We start from the raw sequence: 24803 nt of genomic DNA, 5'->3' as shown, positions 1-24803 counted from the left end.
AGGCAGAACTTAGCTAGGCAGGGAAAACTAAACTGAATGCTGGGAAAAAGGAGGCAGAGTCAGGGAGAAGCCATATAGCCCTTCCAGAGACACATGCTGGAACTTTACCCAGTAAGTCACAGCTTCATGGCGATACACAGATTAATGGAGATGGATTAATTTGAGTTAAGAGTTAACCAGAAATACACTTAAGCTTTTGGCCAAACAGTATTGCAAATAATATGGTTTCTGTGTGTTTATTGCGGGACCGGGTGGGACAGAAACCTCCTACTACAAAACTGGATCTTCTATGCCCCAGACTATGCTTCAGCATGATCTTCCTCACATGTCTCACTTTAGCTCATGTCTCCTGGGAACCATGTTTCTCTCCTCTGAGCTCCAAAACAGGCATCTTCTATCATGCTTCTATAGAGTATTTCAGAGCTATCTCCAATGCTTTTTCCTGCACTGTGCCTTCTACCTACCTATGGGGGGGAGGGAGCTATGCATAGTCTATGGACAGCTCCCAGGGTCATGTTCCTTAGGACATCTCTCAATCTGGCAGACTACAGATGCTAAGGGAACCAACATCTTTGTGAGTGCTTACCCAATGCCAGATTTGCATGATAATGTGTTTACTTTTCATGGTAGTTCTATGAGATTGTCACTCAGTCTTGGCTGAAGACTGAGATCTCAACAATTATTTAAACAGGGAATTCAATATTTAGAAATAGTAACCAGACATAAAGTATAGACTTGGCCCCAAAATGAAACATAAATCAGAAGTTGTAGGGGGCAATTAACAGTGTGGTGCTTAAAGAACAGAGAGAGAAACGATATGGAGAGAATTCAAACTCACACCCTTGAGGTCAGCAATGTCAGGCAGCTGTTCTGGACAGAGAAGCAGGGACCATGGAACTAAGTGCTTGGAAATATGTGACTTGGATTTCTGAAAGGAAGGAAATACCAATGGTGGTGGAAGAGCTACATGATGTTCTCAGTACCAGGAACCTCCAGGGAAGAGCTATGCCTTCCTGAACTGTCTGCATCACCCAACAGTTTTTGGTTGAAGAGTCCCAGTCTCTACACACAGGAACCGTGTATGCTCCTGTGACACAGAAAATAAGGGAACTTTCCCATGATTAAACAACAGCTTAGAACAGAGGCAAGATTTGATCCTTCACCAGCACTGGTTTCCTTACCACTGCTCTCAACATTTAGAACCAATAGGTGAGTGAATGACCTGCAGACCTACAGATCACAGCTCTTCTAGTCCAAAGCCATAGAGAGCTGTGTTGTGTGGCCCTCTCAATCTGACAGCCTCTTTGCTGCCCTTCAGGTCATCCACTGGAACTCCCCCAAGAAGCTCCGTGTGAAGAACAAACATGTGGAATTCTTCCGTAACCTCTACCTGACCTTTCTTGAGTATGATGGCAACCTCCTGCGGAGGGAACTGTTTGGCTGCCCCAGCGAAACTGATGTCAACAGTGAAAATGTGAGTGTTCAACAGATAATGGGAGAGATTGGCCACATTTTCCATTGTCTGTTTTGGGTCCTTGTTGGGTTTTGGATCAGCTCAGGACTATACACTGAGGAGCAAGACCCTTTACCTGCCATAGAATCTATGGCTCAAGGGAGCAATGGTCAGATCATCTGGTCACTTCCTGTGGATCAATTTGGACTTGGCAGGAGACATTAGCTCAGTTTAATGGGTCAGAATGAGTTTTCAGGCAGATCAAGCTATCAGATTTTCATTCTCTGCTTCATGGCCAGGAAATTCCCAAGCTTGTGGTGGTGAAGGCACAGAATTCATTGGCTGGGGCCTAGGGTGACACAGAGGGAGACATCAACAGGTACTGGCTTCTTTCCAGTTGGTTTGGGCAAGGAAAGTGTTGAGTGAAGAGTTACAGGAATAGCAGAAGATATTGGGTGCTTTTGTTGTTGTTGTTATTTCCTATTCTTTCATATGTAGTAATTCATTTTTCTTCGTTGAGTTCTTCTTTTACTATTGAAAAAGTTCAAGTAGAGAAATTAAACAAATTGCCCATGGTAACAGCAAGCAATGATGCCAGCTGTGACTAACACTGAACTCTTAAGGATATTGAAAAAGAGCATGGTAGCCAAAGGCAACAGAAACATAGAATCAAGATGAATTGAGTTTAACTCTAACCATTACCTTTGGTGACACAGAAAACACAGGTCTCATCTTAAAGAGAAAAAAAGTTTCTTGAGCCAATTTTAGTTCCATAGCCTAGGAACACAAATTTGAGTCACCCCAAATTCCATGTTCCAATGTGGAAGCAGTTTTATGAAGTTTTATAAATTCACAAGACAAAAATAATCATAAATCAAGACAAGTTTAAAATACATCAGTGGGTACATCGGGAAAGCAGGTACAGCAAGATGGGGGAAGCTTTTCTATAGGAAGATGCTCTCTTATCTTGGGATAGTGGAAGCTAATGGACTGCTAAGTTAATAGATTGTAAAAGGTTTTAATCTATTAGTCACAAGATGTTAGTTCACAGAGGTAGATAAGGAATGGCTGTCCTGGAAAGTTAGAACTAGCCCAAGGTAATTAGCCTCAAAGGCATGCAACATTCCAGGCTCTCCAGAGTCCTAAAACTCTCCTCACTCAATCGGTCTGCAAGTACAGCTTCTTTTCTGGAATTTTTGTTCAGACTTCTCATTTCTACCTATGTGACCTCAAACAAGTTACCCAGTGTCTCTGTATCTCTAATACTTCTGTTGCAAAATGGGCAAGAAATGACATATATGCTCAGCATCTGCTGTGTATTGGATTCTAACAAAATACACAGTACTTTTTCTCTCTTTCCCAAGGTCCTCAGTATCAGACACAGAAGAAATTGTTTCAGTCATTCAGTATAGAAACACGTACAGAGGGGGTTCTTCTCATTCTGAGCACTAAGACAGATGAAAGGGTGACTGAGGATATGGCTCGTGGTAAAGTATAGTGACTGCACCAGGAAGGGACAGTAGTGCCTCCCTCAGAGTTTGTGTCTCAGCAGGAAAACACAGCGAGCTCGTTGATACCCAACCACCCAACCACCCAAGCTGTGAGGAAAATTTGTTAGCTAATAACCAGTGATACATAGCAATGACTAGTGAAAAGCCAGGCAGATTCTTTCTTTGGGGGGCAGCAAATTGGAGATGACTAGGTAAAATTGACACTGAAACCTAACTGACAAGAAACTCAGCTGTAGTCAAATAAGGGAGATACAGATACATTCCAGGCAGATGATGTATCTGGTGCCACAGACACGGGACTGGTTTGCTGAACAGGATAGGGACTAGTGGGGGGGACAGAGAAGAAGACATAGCAGCTAATGACCAGATAGATGGACATGTGAGCTGACAAAGGTTTTTTTTTAAAAAAAAAATAATAATATTAATAATAAATTAAGTGAGAGTAACTCAAACTAGAATTTTCCTCTGAGACTGGCAAGGCTTTTATAGCTGCCTTAGGTGTCTTGAGAAGTCTTTTAGACTCCCTGTGGAAGGTAGGAAGACCTTCCTGGCCTTTTCTGGAGTAAGTGATCACATGCAAACTTGCTACTTTCTCCTGCTTTTCCCTGTATCCTCCTAGACTCCTCAGTATCTACAGTTCTCTGCTGGCAACAGAGAAGGGAAATCAGAAAGCACTCGAATCTCTTGGGCTCTGAGAAGTACTGTTTCTATTCACCCCCATTTTCCTCAGCTTTTCTCTTTGCTCAAATCAGAGTTTATTCTCAGCAATGATGGTTGAGTGCCTGCTTGGAGTTTTCTCCCAAATGCCCAGTGAAAACTCTGTTCTCCATCATTTCCCCTCTGTGACTCTCTACCCATCACCTCTACATCCCTGTGTTCTCAGGGTTAAGCATCAGTGCTTCAAAGACTGTCTGCCCCCTTTTCCTGTATCCAGAGGATGAAGCAGTCACTTTCTGCCTTTCTCCAAACCTAGAACTATGCTTGATTGTTCATTATGTATATGTAAATGCAAGCCAGAGTCCAAGAAGCTGGCAAGGACCCATTAGACACTGAGCCATATGCAAGCTGCCACTTAACAACCCCTGGTAAAGCAGAGAATCCAGGCTTTCCAGGTCTAAGCACTCAGCACCCCAGTCTTTCCCAAGTACCATGTACCAGCTGCACTTCCCACCACCTAGAATACCTGTGTGCTTTCCCACCACCTAGAATACCTTGTCTCTGCCTGGCATGTTTAAATGTTCTCATTTAATGGTGGCCCAGAGTAACCCCTTAAGTAAAATTCTGTGATCTATCTTATTTTCTTTCCATCATAGCATATGTTACTATATGCAATTACATAGACTCTTTCTTTCCTGTTTTGTTTTCATCCTCAAATATAAGCTTCTAGGTTGGAGACTTTGAACCATTCTCCTCCCAAATCCACTCCTATAACAGAACTAGGCACATGAAAGATACAGAATGAATTTAGTAAAGAATTAGCAAGAATAAAGCATCAGGTAAAAGATAAGGCGGGCAAGTGAAGAGGCAGAAAGCAGTATGATGGTGGCTTCTGTTTGACAGTAGCACAAAGGCTTTGGCTGGGTTGGGAGTTTGGGCTAAAGCCTGTTGGTTTTATAGGCATTCTCACATTTACATTTGAGAGAAGCCAATGCAGAGAACAGTGATAATGGTATTGAACTTCAGCAGCAGCAACAGGAATGGAGAGCTCAGTTGAAATGATTTGTAGATTCTAAGGACAGGTAAGAAAGCACCCACGAAGGCAGCAGGTCCCTGTCACCTGTCTACCTAACTCTAAAGCCCCAAAGCAGAATGGTGATATCCCAGTGCAGCTGCAGGTTTAGACATGACAATGATAAAAAGCCCCTCTTGTTTCTCGTAGTATTTCTTACTTTGCAAACCCTATAAGGTATTTGTTACTGGTTGCATTTTTAGAGAAGGAAATGGGGGCTTAGAGAGTTAAAAATCACAGAACAGGGTGGCAGCAGACTGAGAGCTGATATCAGTCACTATTCCTTCAACTGTTAAAAGTGTTCCCCAATCACCACTCTTCCTTAGCATGACCCCTCTTCCATTTCTTCATAGCACTTGTACTGATTGATATAGTCATGACATCTGTGTTTGTGTCTATCTGTGTGTCTGTGTGTATTTGTGTATGTGCACACAATGTTGACACCAGGGTGTCAGCATTGGTGTGTCCTCCACTGTTGCTCCTAAATTGGGAGACAGGCTGTCATTGAGCCTGGTGCTCACCAATTGGCATCAGTGCCTGGCCCTTGCTTCAGGGATCCACCTGCCTCTACCTTCTTATACTAAAGACGTATGTAATCATGCCTGACCCTTTTTTTGTAGAACTGAAGATTTGAATTTAGGTCCTCAGTCTTACATTGTGTGGGAAGAAATAATTTAGGATACACAGAGAACACAAAGCAAAATAAATTTGGCAAGGCATTTTCTTTTGACAATATGAGAGGTGCATCATGATCCAAACCAGGCTAACAAGCACACCAAAGCAGGACATTCACCAAGTTTTAGTTGTAGCACAGGTAGTGTCTGGGTCTCATCCCATTAGTGGCTGCTCAGCCTTACAGTCTGACTCAGTTGTCTAATTGATGGGAAAGGGCATGAGAGAGTCAAATACCAAGAATATCTTTATGTTGGGCAAACAAATACAAGATGGAGCAAGATTATGGAGTACTGAGCCTTGGAGGGTGAGCTCCCTTTAGTAGAAAAAAAGTGCTACTTTCTCAAAGTAGCAAGCACATTCCCCACTCCATTTTCCCAGCCTCAATTCATGATGTCAGCTTTCCTCTTTCTCTGTCAGAATATCTGCATACACAAACAGACTGCCTGCCATCCGTTTCTTAATTATTCTTATTAACTGTAAGAACCGTAACAGTTGTTTGCCTAAAACGTACATTTGCTAGATGAAGAAATCTAGCCCTGGACAAGACCTGTGACTCTGAGTGTAGTCCAGTTTTCTGTTTTCTCGCCTGTAAAACAGTCATCCAGTTTAATCCATGAAGGCCATGTTTAGAAGGTTAGAAGTTAAGGTGTCCAGTGTACCAACCACTCCGGGAAGTTCTTATGTGTGTTGGGAACGAAATGCTTATGTGAGACACCTTTCCTTCCAACCTCTCTGAGGTCTCACATCACATCATCTCTGAAATGAAGAAGGCTTACAAGTTCAGGTCCCTATGCCGTGACGGTGATAGACTGGCCATCTCTGAAGGCTTACAAGTTCAGGTCCCTATGCCGTGAAGGTGATAGACTGGCCATCTCTGAAGCTGTGTTCCCTGATACTAAGCTCACTAGGAGGAAGAGACAGTAGCATCACCATGGCTCACTTAGAAGTTAAAACTAAGACACATACAAAAAATTCTATAAAAACTTTATTACATCGTTCTGTTGAACACTGACAAGGAGCAGATGGCTTGTGTGAAAGTATCTGTACCCCCAGAGAGACCTCAGAGGGAAATCAGAATGTATTACTGTACTCATGGGTCAGCAGCATGCCACCAGCTTTTCAGCCACACAAACATGGACAGTTCTGGGGCCCTAGAGATGGCTGAGCAAGGCCATCTGTGACCCTCTGTGAACATGTTAATCTCCAAATCCTTAAAAATCACAATGTGGATAGGTAGATCAGGGGAGGAGATGAAAAGAAGAGGAGCCTAGGATCAGGAGATTCTGTGTGCAGGTACCTAGATACAGGATTGATCTTTGTAGCTGGCGTTTTAGTTCTGGGTCAGCTCCACCTTGTACAGAGTCTTCTTCCCCTGAGACTCTGACTTCTATGGACATGCCCATGTACCCATGTAATTCTCTATCTTCTTATAAGATTACCTCATGAAAAATATGTGGGATTTAACATGACTTGTATAAATTTTCTGAAACTCCCTGTACAATGGAACCAAGGATATGAACTTGATAGACTTCAAAAGACAAAATAAGTTCAGGTAGTACAATGGCCAGTACTGTCAGCTTGACAAAATCAAGAGTCACATGGGAGATAGATGGACCTTTCAACATGCCTGGGGGGATTATCTTGCTCTGATATAAGAAGACTCACCCTCTCTGGGTGGTGCTATTTCCACGATAGAGGATCCTGAACTGTGTGCTTCATGGATTCATTGCTTTCTTTTGACTATATACATATGACCAGCTGCTTCAAGCTCCTGGTAACTTGATTTCCTCACCATGATAAATTGTAACTTGGAAGTGTAAACTGAAGTCAACCTTTTATCCCTTAAGTGGCTTTTTTTTTTCAGAGCATTTTAGAATAAAACAGCAAAGAAACTAAGAGAGGCATTTTGGTAGCTTATAATAATGTGGCACCAGCAGCTGTTCCCCCAAATCAAGTTGTACTCATGATCACACTACTTTCAAGCTGGGAAGCAGAGCGACAGAATCCTTCCTAGCACCTAGGAGATTCTGGATTCCAATCCCAGCACCACAACCAAAATAGAAATTGCTGACTTGCTTTTTTGCCTCTCCTTCTAGACATGGTCCATTGAAATACAGAAACAAAGGCCTTAGGTTCATCTCTAGAGTAGAGATTGATATGAAATAAGAGACTATTAATTGTATGTGATAGAGAAGCTAATGCTAGTATCTGTGAAAGAGGAGACCATGTCTTTCCTTTTCTGTCTTCTCCAACCTTCACTGAACACACTTGAATGTGGCCTCTTCCATGAAAGACTGAAAGTGGTTTCCAATTTGGTCTTCTGTGTAAAAATGTTCAGGGTACCTGAAACTTATTGACTAATACACACAGCAGATAATAGTGAGCTAGTGATATTTCTCTCCCTGTCTCTGTGGCCCAATAAAACTTGACTTCTTTTTAGAAGCCATAAGGAAGAAGAGCCTTGGATGAGATTTCAGAAGATGAGTATGGTACCCCAAGCCATCTGAGGAAATCTCTGGGGCAACACCCCCCACTATGTGTGTGTGCGTGTATTTGTGAGTGTGTGTGTGTCCTTGTGTAGGCCAGTGATACACTCTGGATATCTGGATATCCTTCTCTGTTATTTTCCACCTTCATTTTTTGGAACAGAATCTCTCACTGGGCCTGGAGTGGAAGGGAGCACTGAGGTTACAGATGGGCACCATCGTTTCTAGCTTTGATGTAGGACTCAGGCCCATGTGCTTGTGTGGTAAATAAATGCTTTACTCACTGAGCTCTCCACTAAGCCCTCCTCATTTCCTCATCTTTAATCTGAGAGCATCAGGACATCTCCTTACCACCTCATACAAGTATTAAGAGAAAACAAATAGTGGATATGAATTCCATTTAAAGACAAAGTAATTTGGAAGCATGAGCAATATTCTTATTGTTAGCTTACCCATCAACATTTTATCTGTTGTTCTAAGGTATCAGAATGAAAGAATTCTCAAATGGCCTCTGAGATTCCTTCTTTGTCCATTGAACTTTGTCTTGATTGCTTTCTTGTTAGGCAGGGTGTGCCTTGTAAGGCAATACCAACTACTATAGTATGCTTTAACATCCTGCACTGAAAAATTCAAGTGAGTTTTCGTAATTGGCATGTGACTCTTCTCCAGGTTCTGGAGCAAACCACTTCCTGTCTTGTCTCTGCCTTCCATGAAGCCCTGGATTTCTCTGGGGAACTCTTTGACTCTGGCTTTCAGCCAAGAAAAGAACATGATATTTGTGTCTAAGTGAGAATCGAAAGTAGTAGCCCTACAAGCCTGTCTGCCCAAATGTCAGAAGCTGGAAATACACCCCAGCTGTGTGCCCAGAAAAAGCAGTGTGGGGACTGGTGAGCAAATAATGTCCCTGTTACTTTAAATAATGTATGCACTAAGTCTTCCACAGCTGTCTACTAGATCTAAGTCCATCTGCTCACCACTTAAAAGCCAATACTTAGGAGATAGGAGTGGGTGGAGATGAAATCTAGTTATTTCAGGGCTGACCCTGGGAAAATAAAGGAAGATACCCCCTCAAAATTCTACCTGAGGAACTTTCCAACACAGAAGGGCTTTTTATAGAGAGCAGATAGTCTTCATTCAGGGCATGTGTCTGTGTCCCTTGACCCTGACCTCTTAGAAGTAGTTACAAATATTTTGCTTCCTCTAACTTATTTTGGGGTTTGTTGATATTGTGTGTGTGTGTGTGTGTGTGTGTGTGTGTGTGTGTGTGTGTTATCTTAAACAAGAGTACAGTATGTAAGTGTTACAGCTCTTAGGGAAAAGCTTCGCCAATGCAAATGTTACAGCTCTGCTCTGGTGGCAGGGTCAGCGCATTCTCCAGTGCAAGTGTTAAGCTCTAAAGTACATGTGTCAGGAGCTAAGTAATGCCACAAAGTCATACCACACAACAAACTTTACACAAGAGATTATTGGGAGGGAAAAACCCAGGAGGCTGGCTGCTTCTGCTTGGGTGAGAATCAGCAGAGAACTTAGCAGAAGACAGAGTATATATAGAGTTTCTTGAGAAGATTGAAGGATTATATATATCCTTATCTTGGGGCAAGCTCAGGGATTGGTGGGATTTTCTGGCCTGATCTTGAAGCTTAGGGATTGGTGGTTTTAATTTTGTTTTGTTTTGTTTTTTCCTTAGTTTTTTTTTTTTTTTTTTTTACTTGGGTTCAAGCTAGGGGCAGTGTGTTCTTCCCTGGGCCATAGTCTTGTGTCATGTCAGGGTCAGGGTGTTCTTTCCTTGGCCCTTTTACCCTACACAGTATAATTATCATTTCCATTCCTATTCCCTCCTACTCCTTCCTTTCCCCTGCCCTTCTCATTCTCAGTTTCATGACCACTTCTGTAATTTTAATAGTTTATGTGTGTGTTACATACACAACATTCATTTATTTTAGTGTTGCTCATGTGCATGTATTTAGAGATGGCCACATAGATACGCTGTCATTATGCAATCTGTTTAGTCCACCATATTGTTGAGATTTCATTGTTGCACACTTGCTGCAGTTTGAACACCGTAACAATCCATCCATATCTTTTGTATAAAATAATGCACAGAGTTAAAAAATAAGGCTATTCTAGTATTAGCTGAAAGCACCAGATCTTCTGATGTGTGAACTTAAGGAAAGCATTTCTTAGCAGTTAACAGCTTCATTATTTAAGCCCGCTTTTACTTTTTCCCCCTTGCAACATTGTCTCACTATGTAGCCCAGGCTTGCCTCAAACTTGAAGTCCTCTCCCTTACCCATTATACTTGATGTGACTTTTCCTTAGAATTTAGAAATGCCCAAAAGAGGAAACCAAATTAACTCTGCTGAGGCAGCTACCAGGAACGTCACTGTTGCATAGCCACAGAACCATCTAACTGAATAATTAGAGCTAGGAAAAAACCAAAAACCTCTTTACATGATAGTGACATGGTGACAACAAAAGCTCATCAAAAAGTTCTTAGGTTCAGTACCTGCTGCTGTTTTCACTGATCATACAACCTTGAATACTTGGCTGAACCTTCCAGATTGTAAAGCCTTCATCAAAAACGCAGGACTGAGAGGCACCCTAACATGTGGGACTGGTTTGAGGATTAAATGGGAGAACCTGCCAGACCTACTCCAAGTAATCTACTGATTTTCCAAAGATGCTTTGTGAAGCCGGATCTCTTTGTTCTATTGTTGAAATGAATTTTCACATAGATCACATAGAAAATGAGGGTTGGTGTTATCTGGTTCTGGTTTTCACATATCTCCTTAATGTCACTGTTTCTTCATCCTGCTGTAAACAGAAGTCCCTTTCTCCAGAGCTGGGAACAGACTTCCGCTAAACCCTCAGGCATGTCCAGCCATCATTTCAGGCAGCTCAGAACCAGTCTAGACCATTGTCTTTCGGGATAGAAAGGCAGAACAGAAGTGCAAACTGCTTAAAGGACCATTTTCTTCAGTCAAATTTTGCCTGTGCCTCATTTGGTTGCCCAAAGAAACAATTTAGGAAATGTATTTTATCTTAGAAGAAATACATCTTTTGTTTCTTTTACTCACTTGGCGGGAGTCCTATTTTCTTCTGTGGCTAGAAAACAGGGTGCAGTAGCCTTCAGGCCTGTTAATGAAAGCATTCCCTTCAGCCCAGTGTCTCTCTGGGGACATTGCCCAGTCACTGGGTGAAGAAAACACTGCATTGAAGCAACTGGTATTTTCCACTTGAGACAACATCAGCCACACATACAGCAATAAGCCACCCAACATTAGAATTTGAAAAAGTAAGTACTGCAATCACATTCATTGTTTAAGTCCATGCAACACTTTTCACTTTATAAAGCACTCCTGCATGCATTAGCTCATTTGGGAAAATTGCAGAGAATTTGCTAACTACAGGAAGATATATAGAAGCAATAAAATTTATCTTTGAATCCATCACTCACAGAAAAATTTTTGTTAACCTTGTAATGTTTTCCTCAGCTGAGTTTTAGTGGATTTTTTGTTTGTTTGTTTTTGTTGGGACCTTACTATATATACAATTTTTTCTTTTTTTAATGGCATGCTTTGTTAAGGCATATTATGTTTTCTGCCATTCCATTTGAAGCTCCTATCTTCTGTGGAAGAAGTAATTGTGTAGTGTGAAGTGTTCCTGGCTGGACGTTCGAAGAGGGAGGGCCTAGGTTTTCTCCTTTGAAAAAGAGATGTGTGCTAAGGGATTTAAAATGTGAGACAGTGCACCCCAAAACATTAACTTGGCACCCAACACCCAGCACTGAGCAGGCCCTCTATTCATAGCCGTGTTAGGTGCATCCCATGGTGGTGGTAGTAAAGGTATTTCGAACATGTAGCTGGCATCTGGGTACCCTGAAGTCTCACAGACAGATCTACCTGTCTTAGGATATCTGTGTGGTATCCCGACAGTAACACCTCCTAGGTGACCATCACACTGATGGTTATATGTGGACTTGGATTTGTATGAATCACACACCACTGATACCGTGAATTTCATAAAAGAGAACATAGGTACTCTAGAACTGCATCCCAGCCTTCTCTGCTAGAGCAAGCTACACCTTGGTAGTTCTGGAGTCATTTTCCTTGATGGTCACTTCCTTTCTTAGCATGAAGTAATTGATACCAACAAAGGCTTATATAGCTTTTAAGGTGCTTGGAGTGTCCTGGGTTTAGGGGTTCTAATTTGAATGGAGATTCATTCTATGGGTGATTTAGAAAGTAGAGCCATTAACTTGATAAGTTCTTTTCCATTGGTCCATATAAAGAGAAGTAAACCCCCCATACATTTCATTGTGTTGTCAGTAATAATCTTGCCACATAAATTAAGATACTTGATTGAAAACTCATCAAAGGAAGATGTGAGTCTTAAAAGCTCACATACAAACATCCATACATCCTTTTCCCTTGCCTCCACAAAAGCAGAAACCATGCGCCTTTTTTAGTATATTAAAGCCACAAAGCAAAACCAAGGGGAGACAAAGCCAAACATATTCCTTCAAGGAGTTTGCAAATGTTTCTTTTCTGAACTGGAAACTGTTCAATTACAGTGTGGAAGAGAGAAAGAATGTCAGAGATAATCAAGGCACAGAGAAGACACCAATGAGACATGGAGGGAGCTGTATATATAGAATGAAAGAAAGGTAAAAAAGCCACATGGTAAAACATAGTATAATAAAAGCAGGTTAATTTAAATTATAAGAGCTATACAGACAAGCTTAAGCTAAGTCCACACTTTCATAATTAATAATTGATCTCTGTCATTATTTGGGAGCTGGTGGGACAGAAAGAGTTGTTACATGATTTAGCCTAAGGGTGCTTACAATACAAGCATGATGAGTTTATTCAGTAGCCATGTAAAAAGCCAGGTGTGTGACATACACTTTTAATGCCAGTGCTAAGGAGTCAGAAACAGGCCAGTAGCTTACTTGTTGACCTGCCTAGCAAAATCAGCAAACACCACATCCCAGTGAGAGACCCGACCTCAAAAATCCAGGTTAATTGCTTCTGAGGCTATCTTCCACATGTGCATGCACGCACGCATGCACAAACACACACATAAAATCAGGAGGGCAGACACCCCTGAACCTTCTCCCTAACCTAAGCCCTTGCCCAAAGTTGTCTCCAGGGGCTTACCTTCTTTCCTAATGGTGTTAACAGGTGATGTTGAATGAATCGCTCCTCACTCCAAGGGCTTGATGCATGTGCAGCACCTCTCATCGTCCCTTGTGTGGATGTAGGGGATCTTTACTCTTTCCCCTTATACTTGAGGAAATCAGACTTCAGAAAAGTTAAAAAGAAGCCACCCACTCACCTGAGGGGTAGGGGAGGAGGGATCCAACCTGCAACCTTAGACTCTGCACTCTATCAGAATCTTAACCTGAGACCAAATTAGCATCTTCCCTAGAGAGTGATGGGTACACATGGACCCAGGTGTGACGTGTCTAAGGGCCCTTAGGAATTTGAAGCTACTTTCTCAGCTGTTAGGTGAGGTTTACAAGGATCTCCCTCAGAGTGTTCAGAAGGGGATAAGCACCTGTGCAGATAAACACATGCTATGCATCTGCTTGCTTCCTAAAACTTGGTCTGCCATCAAACACCCTTGAGTGCAAATAGTGAAAATAATAGGCTTAACTATGTATTACTTTATATGAATAAAATTAGAGGAAGCAAAGGAAAATTGGAGGTCAGGCCAGCACAGTGATGGTGTTCATCTTGTTGCTCACCAAATCTTTTTCATTCTTCCAACATATTGCTATTGGGCATTCTGTTGTGCACTAGGCATACGGGGGGGGGGGGGCATCTTGTAAGGGATGTCTTTAAATAATTGCAGTTCAAATTGACAAGTGCCTAATGGAGTTTGGGATCAACTCTTCAAGTCTAAAGAAGAAATGGAAAAGCTGTCCTGGAAGGGCCTGTAGTGATCTCACAGAAAATGAATATCTAAGCCATCTCGAAAGTAAGATAGAGGGGGGTAGAAAAAAGAGTCCAGTGAGGGAGGGCTTTCCAAAAATGTGATGCCCAAGGAAGTCAGAAAGGCAGAGAGAAAGCCAAGTCTGAGAAGCACTAATGGAGAGCCTGCAGAGAGAGTTGAAATGATGTGTAGGACAGGTTTCTTTGCTTGTCACCAGAGATCTTCAGGTCTAATTGTGTACATCAGAAGGGGTTTTGTGGTACGCAGAATCATGGATAGAGTGAGGATTCTATTCCTCCTCCTGGTATTATATTAGTTAGGTGGCCAAAAGTGCCCCCAGACCACTAGATCTCAGCTAATCATCTGAGCATTTGGAAAGGTGTGGCTACATCTGGCCTATATAAAACCCTCTGATGAACTATGAGCAATTACCAAACAGGGCTGAAGAGCTGAAACTTTCCTTAGATTTATCAGGTCCCTTAATGAAACATGCCTCACATTAAGTGCTAATACCATATTATCAGTTATTGTTCACAACCTGTAGCTCAGTGTTATACAAGAAGTGTTCCTTAGAACAAATTGCCAAACTTAGCTGGGTTTGCTCACATTTTCTGGGCAACTAAAGAAAGTATACTGGTCATAGGTGTCTGTCCTCTCCTGTCAGGCTAGCCTGAGCATTGTCTCCTGGCTGTGGTAGAGAACCACATGTTGTTGCTTCTTGGAGTCTAGCCTCAGCAGAGGAGGATATGATCTCCCCTGAATTCTAGCACCAAAACACTATTCCAAGTTCATCCTAGATTTCAAGGACAGAGAAACAGACTCACGGCTTTAGTACACTGTACAGAGTGAGGTCACGATGCAGAGAGGAAGGAGCAGAGGAGTAATGATATCTTTTACTTTACAGGGGCATGTGTGCCACAGCTCCTCTCTTGAGAAATAATACAAAGGCACAATGGTCTGAGAGAAGCAGGTTAATGTGCTTTCTTGTGAATTATGCTATCAGTTTTGAGATTTAAAAAATGAGACTTTTTTTTTTTTGGAAAACCAGTCTATTGCTTTCAGACAGGCTAGTAAGTCCCACCATGTAAACTTTAATCTATATTCAAATATCTGATCTAATGTGATAGAGAAGGATGAGGTAACAGGACAAAAATCAGAATCATTTGTGTGATCCTTGGGAAATTATTATTTTTAAGTTTAATTTTATTGAAATACAAACTGCATGTACTGAGTCTTCTCTGCCCAAAGCTTGCAGATCATTCACATTTGGTTGCACTCAGGTAAACATCACACATCGCAGTGATGATGTAGGTCTGCCAAGCCCACTTACCCCACTCTGCCCACATATCCTAATCCCTTTCTCTTGCTATAGTTAGTGTGTTGCCAGGACATAAATACTTTTTGTCAGGTACTCTGAGATTTCAGCTCTTCAATCTGTTAAGCAGACATCATCATTTGCGTGGTAGTGGTACTGTGGGGTTTACCAGAAAGGAAATATAGTAGGTTGGGCATCTGTAGCCATGCAAAGTCTGAGTTTCTTGTTAGCGTGTTAGGTGAGCTAGTATCGGCGTAAAATGAATGCAGACAGATTGTAAAAATATATACAGCTTTAATGGGGAAATAGACTTACAGAACCAGAGATTCCCGCGGTGAACAGGAAAGCAGAAGGGGCGGCTGGGAGCATGCCCGCAATCTTTATAAGTAAAAAATATCCTTGGGGGACCCCGCCCCCAAGTAAAGTGATTGACTGGGTCTCTCCTACAAGCTAGGAGAAAGGAGTAGAACTAAACATAATATTCTACTAATGAAGACAGACTTTCATCAGAAAAAGTAAAAGAGGTTGTCCTGGTTAAATTAAATTTAAAATAATAAATGGACAGAGTTTTATGTCATTAATGCATTTGCTTGATTCTTCTCTCCTATACCTGACCCAAAGATTGAAGTATGTAGTTCCAGGAAGACAAAACCATCAGGTCACTCAGAAGCTTTCACATTTGGGATTTCCTCATCTGGAAGTATCTTCTTTGGGTTAGTTGAAACTAGATCACCGTTTGACTGACTTGCCCCAGAAAACCCTCTGTTTTATTTGTGAGAATTTTGTGTGGGCTCTATTTGTCAGTGAGCATCACTGTCTGTCTTGGCCACAAGGGGGCTCATCTCTCCTATGGAGAAGGTGCCAGCCTTTCTGATCACCCTTTGAAGTTAGAGTAATGGCTCAGGAGATAAAATAGGAGTCCTTTCTGTTAAAGTACTAACACAGGAAGTACAGACAACTGCAGACAGGCTCCTGGGTCACTTGGTGCCTTTCCTCCTATCTCCAAACCTTTTTCTTCCTTTGCAGCTTCAGAAGCAGCTGTCAGAGCTGGATGAGGATGACTTGTGTTATGAATTCCGGCGAGAACGCTTCACTGTTCACCGAACCCACCTGTACTTCCTGCACTATGAATTCGAGCCTGCTGCTGACAATACAGATGTTACCCTGGTAGCTCAGCTCTCCATGGACAGGTACGATCAATGATGTTACCCACCACACAGTCCCCATAACTGATGTTCTTTACCCCATGGAACAATGGAAGATGAGCGATGGTCTCCTAGGCTTGGAATATCAAGTTGTGTTAAGTCTAAATCATCTTCCTCGTGCTGCACAAGAGGGGTTTCCTCTTTTTGTTATCAATGTTGCTTGAGGATAATAATAAGAATTCGTTCATTAGGAGTAAAGCCCTGCTGAAGAGGCTACACACTGGAGCTTAGTTACTGCTCCATTGCTGCTGTGAAAAGACACCATTATTAAAGAAACTACTTCAAAAGAAAGTATTTAATTGAGGGCTTACTTACAGTCTCAGAGGATTAATCTATGAATATCATGGTGGCAGGAATGTAGGCATGGGACTGAGAACTTGCATCCTGATCTGCTGGAAAGAAGACAGAGTGAGAGAAATACTGGGCTTGGCATGAACTTTTTAAACCTCAAAGACCTTACCCAGCAACACACTTCCTTCACCAACGCCACACCCCCTAGTCTTTCTAACACAAGTGCCACTCCCTGGTGACTAATCATTTAAATATATGAGAATGCGGGCACCATTCTTATTCAAACTGCCAATGTGGACCCAGCAAAACGTGGCTCATTTCTCTTCCTCACTTGTGTCCTGATGTAACAGTCCTTCACTGGGCATTTCCCAGTGGCACTCCTGTTATGGTGGCCCTTTCTCAATTACAGTCTGATAGGCAGGTTCTTAACCATGATAAGGGATAACTGAGTCACAATGAGAGCTTTTGAGACAAATTCATACCCAGGATCCATAGCAAACAATTAAGACAGAATCTTTGTTGTGGTGTTGTTTTAAGTTTGGAGTGTGTGAACCAGGATCAGGAGTATAGATAGATATGCATAAATAATTTAATAATATTATAGTGGCAATAAGGTCTTTGAAGGGACTGGGATAGATAGTGTCAGTCTGTTTGGAGATCTTCTTTAGATTATGCCATTAGGCAAAATCTTCCTAAGAGACATATCTGTAGAGATGTAGAAGGTAGTGAGGAAAGTTAGACACACCAGTTTCCCTGAAAAGTTTTCCAGACAGATGAACTAGCAAGTCCAAAGGGCCTATGGTTGGAAGGGTGATTGTTTGCACAATTGGACAGAAGAAAAGCATAGCTATACAAATAATTTTAGCTATGTACAGTGTTGACGGAGTACAGAGAGGGTATTGTATCACCTTTAGCTGAGTTACAGATGGTTGTGAAGTACCTGATGTGGCCAATGGGAAACAAACTCAGGTCCTTGCAAAAGTAATACATACTCTTAATTGCTAAGTTGTTCATCTCTCCCGCTGTTACTTATATTTTTACAAACCTCACTGACTACAGGAGATGAATGGATTTTAAGCCCTGAGGTCACTGTCCTCGAGATAAGCAGATTTCCTCTCCCAAGCCATTTGACATAGCTGACTCCCATACTGGCTGAGCAGCTTCCTCTTTAAGTTACACATGCTTCAGTGGCTGTCCTTATCTGGTACACTTTGTGCCAAACTGAGATGTTAATCTAATTAATGTTAATCAATACAAAATTAGGAGTCAAATATTTGGGTAAGAACCTGAAAGATCAGAGAGTCAGTAGCAGCTACCAGTAGCTTCCTACCTCTTTGTTCCTCTGTCCAAAAAGGACAAGGGCTCCTCTCTCAGCCCTGCCTTGCCATGTCCTGTCTTCTCTCTCTCAGTCCTCCAGACCTAGCTAGCTCTGCCCTCTGACTCCAAGCAAACTTTATTTGCTAGCACACAGTCAAATTATCACTCATTTGCCCCTTTTTATATAAAAACAAAGGTTTTAACTAATGGAAAAACAATATACAATATGTACAATAACTATATACAAATATATATATAGGCAATAATTACATTAACAGTGTCTAATCCATAGCATGTGACAAATTCAGAGAAAATACTCCATTTTATCTTGGTGAGGCCAAACTGTTGTACATAATTCACTTTCTATCCTGACTTATAGTACCAGCCCAAAAGTATCTTTTTTTTACACTTTACACTTTTTTGTGAGTTTCTTTTCTGAACTGACAAGGAAAATAACCATAGCTATCTGTTCTTAACTCCATCAGAGACCTGAGAAGGATATAATATTACCTGGGTAAACAGGAAGTGCAAAGCAAACTAAGAAAGGACAGAAACTGCTGATTGCCTGGACATTCACCGAAGGTTCGTCTGCAACCTTGGGGAATCCATACCTGGCCTACAGGTATATATGACAGAAATTTCTGTGAACCAGGATTTTTGAAGGACTTTCCCACCTTTTCTTGGCAGAGTTCGGCAGTCACTTTCTTTTGTTCCCTGATTGTCCAACTTGGACAGCATACTGTCAGCAGTTGAGGCAAGGGCAGTTTCTTGCCCAGTGGCTAGCTTTTACCACATAGAAAGTAAACTCAATTTGGCTTTTCTTTGATGCCTATCATCTTCTCTGAAGTAGATTGGTGCTCCCAGGAACAGACATGTCTCATTGTCTTAAAAAAAGAACCTTATGCTATTAAAATATGTTAAGTGCCATATTTTGTAGATTTCCAAGGTTTGGAAGACCACCTGTTTATATAAAATATCTCTATTTGACCTCGAAAATATACCTAACCTGAGTACAAGCTTGATCATAATAGGTGACTAACTACTCACCTGCATTTCTTTATTATCCTAAATACTTTGTAATAATAAATTTTGAGGATCAGAAATTTAATTACATTGTTCGATGAGCTGTATAGGTACAATACACTGACCAAGAGTAGAAATCTATGTACAATATTTTCTAAACAAGACAACCTTAAGTTTCTATCAATATATAAACATGCCTTTAATAAGAGTAGAAACTTATATATCGTATAACAAAGATAGCTTCAGATTTGTATTATTGTACAAAAACCTATGCCTATACCATCTGAATGGTGGACATGGAGGGAATGTGTGAAAGTATGTGTGACTGGGAGGAAGTGAAACCACAGTGCTGTTCGGAAGCAAAGCTGCCCAGTGGTGAGGGCCTAAGCACAGTAGCATTTGGATGCCAAGGACCTGTGGAGTTTGGGGCTTGTGGAGATTGCTCTAGAAAGGCTGCAATAGGAAAATTCCATACTCAGAGGGCCTGAGGGGTGGGAAGGAGCATGGTTACTCCAGCACGTGGAGCTCCTATGTGCAGCTGCAGTGGGTGCTGGTGGCTTCAAAGCCATGGGCAACTATTTTGTGAATTTGTGCTCCAAAAGTTGGGCAACAAATGATGTATTTATCTAAATAATGTTAATCAGTAAAGACGAAGGAATCAAATATTGTGATAAAAACCTGAAAGATTAGGGAACCAGGAGCTTCCTACCTTTTCTGTTCCTCCATCTAAAAGGGCCAAGCTCTTCTTTCAGCACTGCCTTACCACTTCCTGTATCCTCTGCTACAGTCCAAACCTCTATGTTCAACTAGTGGCTAGCTCCACCCTCTGACCCCAAGCAAGCTTTATTTGTCAGAACACAATCAAAATATCACACAACACCTTAACTGCCTCATTTCAAAAGCACTGTCTGTTGGGCTACCTGACTTTCCCATATGGAAATGAAGATGCCTTGGGATTGATCAGGAATGATGTGAGCCACTGTTCCAGGCATGCAATGAGTGTTCCTTAAAGACTGTTATTAATCATGAGTGGATGCAAAATGTGCGAACATGAAGGAGCAGGAACCTCAACATGCAGAGGCCCACAGAGCACCATGAGGGAAGCATGGAATGAGTGGAAACGTCCATGTCATGGCTGTCTGGGAATGACACTGAGTGTAATTAATGGAAATGGGTGCCTTTCTCAAAAAATGAGGTGAGAGAAATGTGGAGGAAGACACTAAACAATGACCTCTGGCTTACACACATATTTGTGGTGTAGCTATGCACAACACCTGGTCCCAGGAGGCAGACACTGTGTGTAATCAATGGCTCAGACCTTCAACTTAACTTTATGCAGAAGTCATCTTGCCTTTCTAAACCTCAGTTTCCTTATCTGTTACCTGGGAATGATGATATTATTAAGGTTATAATGCCCATGAGAATATGCAGGCTCAGTTCTTTGTACTGATGTATATTCAAAAGCTTCTGAACTGAATGAAGCATGAGTGATCAGAATTTATTAAAACATTAGTGTGTTCTGTGTAGAAGGCACTAAGCTTCAGATCAAAGAGCTCTATCTCAAGTCTCATCTCCTCCCTCAATCCTCTGCTGATAGTTTTAGCATTTCACTCAATATCTTAGAATTCTGGTTTTTTTTATATATGAAATAGGGTTAAAGTTCTTGCCATGCAGAATTCTGATTAGTGTTGAATGAATCTGTGGAAACTCTTTTAACATTTGTCAACCAGGAACCATTGTCTAGATCTGAATGCCCTTCTGGAAAATTCTGTATGTGTTTGATTTTCTGTTGCTGTGATATAATAGTCTTATCAGCAGTAACTTAGGAAGGGAAAAGATTTATTTGGTTTATGTTTCAAGTCACAATTCATCATTAAGGTGGTAAGGGTGGGAACTTAAAAGCAGAAACCATGAATAAATACTACTTGCTCCTTACTGTCACACTCATCTAGCTTTCTTATACAGCCCAGGATCACCTGTGTAGATATGGTACCACCCACAGTCAGCTGGGCCATCCCACATCAATCATCAACCAAGATAATACCTCATAGACATGAACGCAGACCAATCTGATCTGGGCAATTCCTCAGTTGAGAATCCTGCCGATGACTCTACACATTCTCAAATTGATCACTGATGCTAACTAGGACATGGTAGTAGGCATTTAGCGATAATAAAGGGGGAAAGAAAGACCTGCACTCAGCCCAGCTGTGTCACTTCTGAGACGTGTGAATTTGATTCAGGTACTTGGCCCCTTTCAGCCTCCCAGTGTGAAGTGTGATAATACTTTCAAGCCATGTTCATTGATAGGATGTTGGTATAAGGAGCAAGAGAATTTCTAGGACCTTTACAAACCATACTAGTTGTTTAATAAAGATATTTTAAAACAGATTTGTATATGAGGATTATAAGAAAGACAGATTATTAGAAGTGCATGGGTGTGGGCTTTCCAAAGAAGAGTTACAAGAATTAAGTTACTAAATTATGTCCAAGTATGAGTGAGGGCTACTCAAGAGGGAGTTGTTTGGATTCTCTCTTATAATGGTATTAACCCTAGTCATAAAAGATGCACCCTTCTGACATAATTATTTCCCAAAGCACCCTTAATCTCATGTTATCACTATGGGAGTTAGGATTTGTACATACAGGTTTTGCAGAAGCTTTAGGTCATGAGTTTTACCACTTCAGAAGGGCCCTTCCTGGCCTGCACTGAGTCTCTATTCCTTGAATCTTCTGTGTTACTGTTCCTTACATCCCAAGTGCATTGTTCCATCTGAACTCATCTCCGTTTGTTTTATTTATTGTATTCTCCACTATTGGTACATGCACCCCTAAAGTGGAGGAGCCTTGTCTGTCTAGCAACCCAGGAACACTGATAAAAATGTTAGATAAGGCTTGCTTTAAGAAGCAGAAATGAGGAAATTATAGCTGTCAGAGACTGAGTACCTGCTGAACATCCAGCTTTATACCATGCACTTCCTACCATTATCTCAGCAAATCCAATCACATGTTTTTGCTACTTAATAAACTAGTCCAAATAGTAGCAGTTTCAGCTGACCATCATGATGAGCTCACTATTCCATGATCAGATATTTGTTCTCAGGGTTTATGGGTCCCTACAGGTGTCTGCTGCTATCTAAGAATGTCTGCTAAAGGTAGGTTTACCTGGGCCATGGGCTTATTATCAAGCCAGGTAATATATTTTTAGTCACAAAATGAGGAAGTGGGGTGTCACAGGATTTCGAGAGTGTTGAAGCTCAAATCCAAGTGCCTTAACAAATTTTGACGCTTCTAACATCCATTTTCTTAATGTCCCATGAACCAAAACAAGTCACACAACCAGGCCTGAGTCCTGTAAGAGAGTGCCAATATTAAGTATAGATAAAGAGAGTTAAGTAGCTTTTGTAATCAACCACAGGTGTTCTTATTCCCAATGAACATATATACACACTGACATCAAAATACCATCAACATTTGACCACCTGTACTGCACCTATAACTCAGAGATCAAATCTGATATTATGACAAGTATCAGAGTATTCCAGTCCTGAGCCCTTTGTTCTCTCCAGCAGAAAGCAGTTATGGGCACTGTGGTGAATTGGGGAAAACTTAGAACAGAAAGGCAGAGCTTCTTCGAGTGTCTCGAGCCATCTTCTGGGCTGGCTCGTCCTGTTTTAGGCAAATACTCTCTAAAACTTGACTCTTTCATCATAAAAATGGCACAGTCACATTAGGAATGCACAAATGTTTACAACTTTAACACTTTCCCCAGGCTGACAACATTGTAGTTTTTATTTTTTATTGATTTTATTGAGCTATAGATTTTTCTCTGCTCCTCTCCTTTTCTCTATCTTCCCCCTTCCACCCTCTTCCATGGTCCCCATGCTCCCAATTTACTCAGGAGATCTTGTCTTTTTCTACTTCCCATGTAGATTAGATCCATGTTTGTCTCTCTTAGGGTCCTAGTTGTTGCCTAGGTTCTCTAGGATTGTAAATTATAGCCTTTTTTTGCTTTATGTCTAAAAGCCATTTATGATATTTCTCTTTCAATAGGATGTTTTCTAGATTCATCTATTTGCCCTGAAATTTCAAGGTGTCATTTTTTTCTGCTGTGTAGTACTCCATTATGTAAATGTACCACATTTTCCTTATGCATTCTACACTCAAGGGTCACTTAGGTTGTTTCCAGGTTCTAGCTATGACAAACAATGCTGCTATGAACATAGTTGAGCACATGTCCTTCTGGTACAATTGAGAATCCTTTAGGTATATACCCAAAAGTGGTATTGCTGAGTCTTGAGGAAGGTTGTTTCCTAATTTTCTGAGAAATCACCATATTGATATCCAAACCAGTTTGCAAACCAGTTTTCACTCCCACCAGTAATGGAGGGGTGTTCTGCTTACCTCACATCTTCTTCAGCATAAGTTGTCATCAGTGTTTTTGATCTTGGCCATTCTTGCAGGTGTAAAATGGATTCTCAGAGTTGTTTTGATTTGCATTTCTCTGATAGCTAAGGATGTTGAGCATTTCCTTAAGTGTCTTTCAGCCATTTTATGTTCCTCTGTTGAAAGTTCTCTGTTTAGGTCTGTACCTCATTTTATGTTATTGGATTCTTTCTTCTTTTGATGACCAGTTTCTTGAGTTCTTTGTATATTTTGGAGATCAGTCCTCTGTCTGATGTGGAGTTGGAGAAGATCGTTTCCCATTCAGTAGATTGCCATTTTGTATTGTTAACTGTGTCCTTTGCTTTACAGAATCTTCTCAGTTTAAGGAGTTCCCATTTATTAAGTTTTTCTCTAAGTGTCTGTGCTACTGGGGTTATATTAAGAAGTGTTCTCCTATGCCAATGCATTCAAGTGTAGTTCCTACTTTCCCTTCTATGAGGTTCAGTGTGATTGGCTTTTTATTGAGGACTTTGGTCCATTTAGACTCGAGTTTTGTACACGGTGATAGATATGGATCTATTTTCATTCTTGTACATGTTAACATCCAGCATCAGTTGTTAAATATGCTTTCTTTTTTCCACTTTATATTTTTTCCTTCTTTGTAAAAAATCAGGTGTTCATAGGTGTGTGGATTAATATCTGGGTCTTTGATTTGAATCCATTGGTTCTCCTGTCTGTTTTTATGCCAATACTAGGCTGTTTTCAGTACTGTAGCTCTGTAGTAGAGTTTAAAGTCAGGAATTGTGATGTCTTTATTGTGCAGGATTGTTTTGGCTATCCTGGATTTTTGCTTTTCCATATAAAGTTGTGTACTATTCTTTCAATGTCTTTGAAGAACTTTTTTAGAATTTGATAGGCATTGCTTTTGGTAAGACTGCCATTTTACTGTATTAATTCTCCCTACCCAAGATCATGGGAGAGCTTTCCACTTTCTGATGTCTTCTTCAATTTCTTTCTTCAAAGGCTTAAAGTTCTTGTCATACAGGTCTTCCACTTGTTTTCTTAGAGTTACGTTGTGATATTTTATGCTATTGTGAAGGGTGATATTTCTCTCTTAGCCCATTTATCATCTGTGTAAAGGGGGGCTACTGATTTTTTTAATTTGTCTTGTACCTTTCTACATTACTGAAAGTGTATATGAGTTGTATAAGTTCCTTGGTAGAATTTTTTGGAAGTTTACATAGCTTGTGTAAACTATCGTATCATCAGCAAATAGTGAGAATTTGGCTTCTTTTCTGATTTGCATACCCTTGACCTTTTGTTGTCTTTTCCTCTAGCTAGAACCTCAAGGCCTATATTGAATAGATATGGAGGGAGTGGACTACCTAGTCTTGTTCTTGATTTCAGTGGGATCTCTTTGAGTTTCTCTCCATTTAGTTTGATGTTATAGTTCGCTTGCTGTATATTGCCTCTAT

The 24803-nt window shown here is 41.0% G+C and overlaps 1 protein-coding gene across 6 annotated transcripts in view; it reads left to right on the top strand.

Moving 5' to 3' along the window:
- Positions 1 to 24803, top strand: part of Large1 (LARGE xylosyl- and glucuronyltransferase 1) — a 383834-nt gene that overhangs the window by 331957 nt on the left and 27074 nt on the right. For all 6 annotated transcript variants that reach the window (XR_007588866.1, XM_050123188.1, XM_050123191.1 and 3 more), the window contains 2 exons: positions 1319 to 1474; positions 16133 to 16296. Coding sequence is in view for 5 of the 6 variants with exons in the window: in XM_050123188.1 (XP_049979145.1) it covers positions 1319 to 1474; positions 16133 to 16296 (320 nt within the window). In the remaining variant the exon portion in view is untranslated. The remainder of the gene's footprint in view (positions 1 to 1318; positions 1475 to 16132; positions 16297 to 24803) is intronic.

The sequence above is a fragment of the Alexandromys fortis genome, unplaced genomic scaffold (genome assembly GCF_014885135.2).
Source record: "Alexandromys fortis isolate MF-2015 unplaced genomic scaffold, M_Fortis_MF-2015_v1.1 scaffold_185, whole genome shotgun sequence".
Taxonomy (NCBI): Eukaryota; Metazoa; Chordata; class Mammalia; order Rodentia; family Cricetidae; genus Alexandromys; species Alexandromys fortis.
This window is presented reverse-complemented; position numbering and strand designations above follow the sequence as displayed.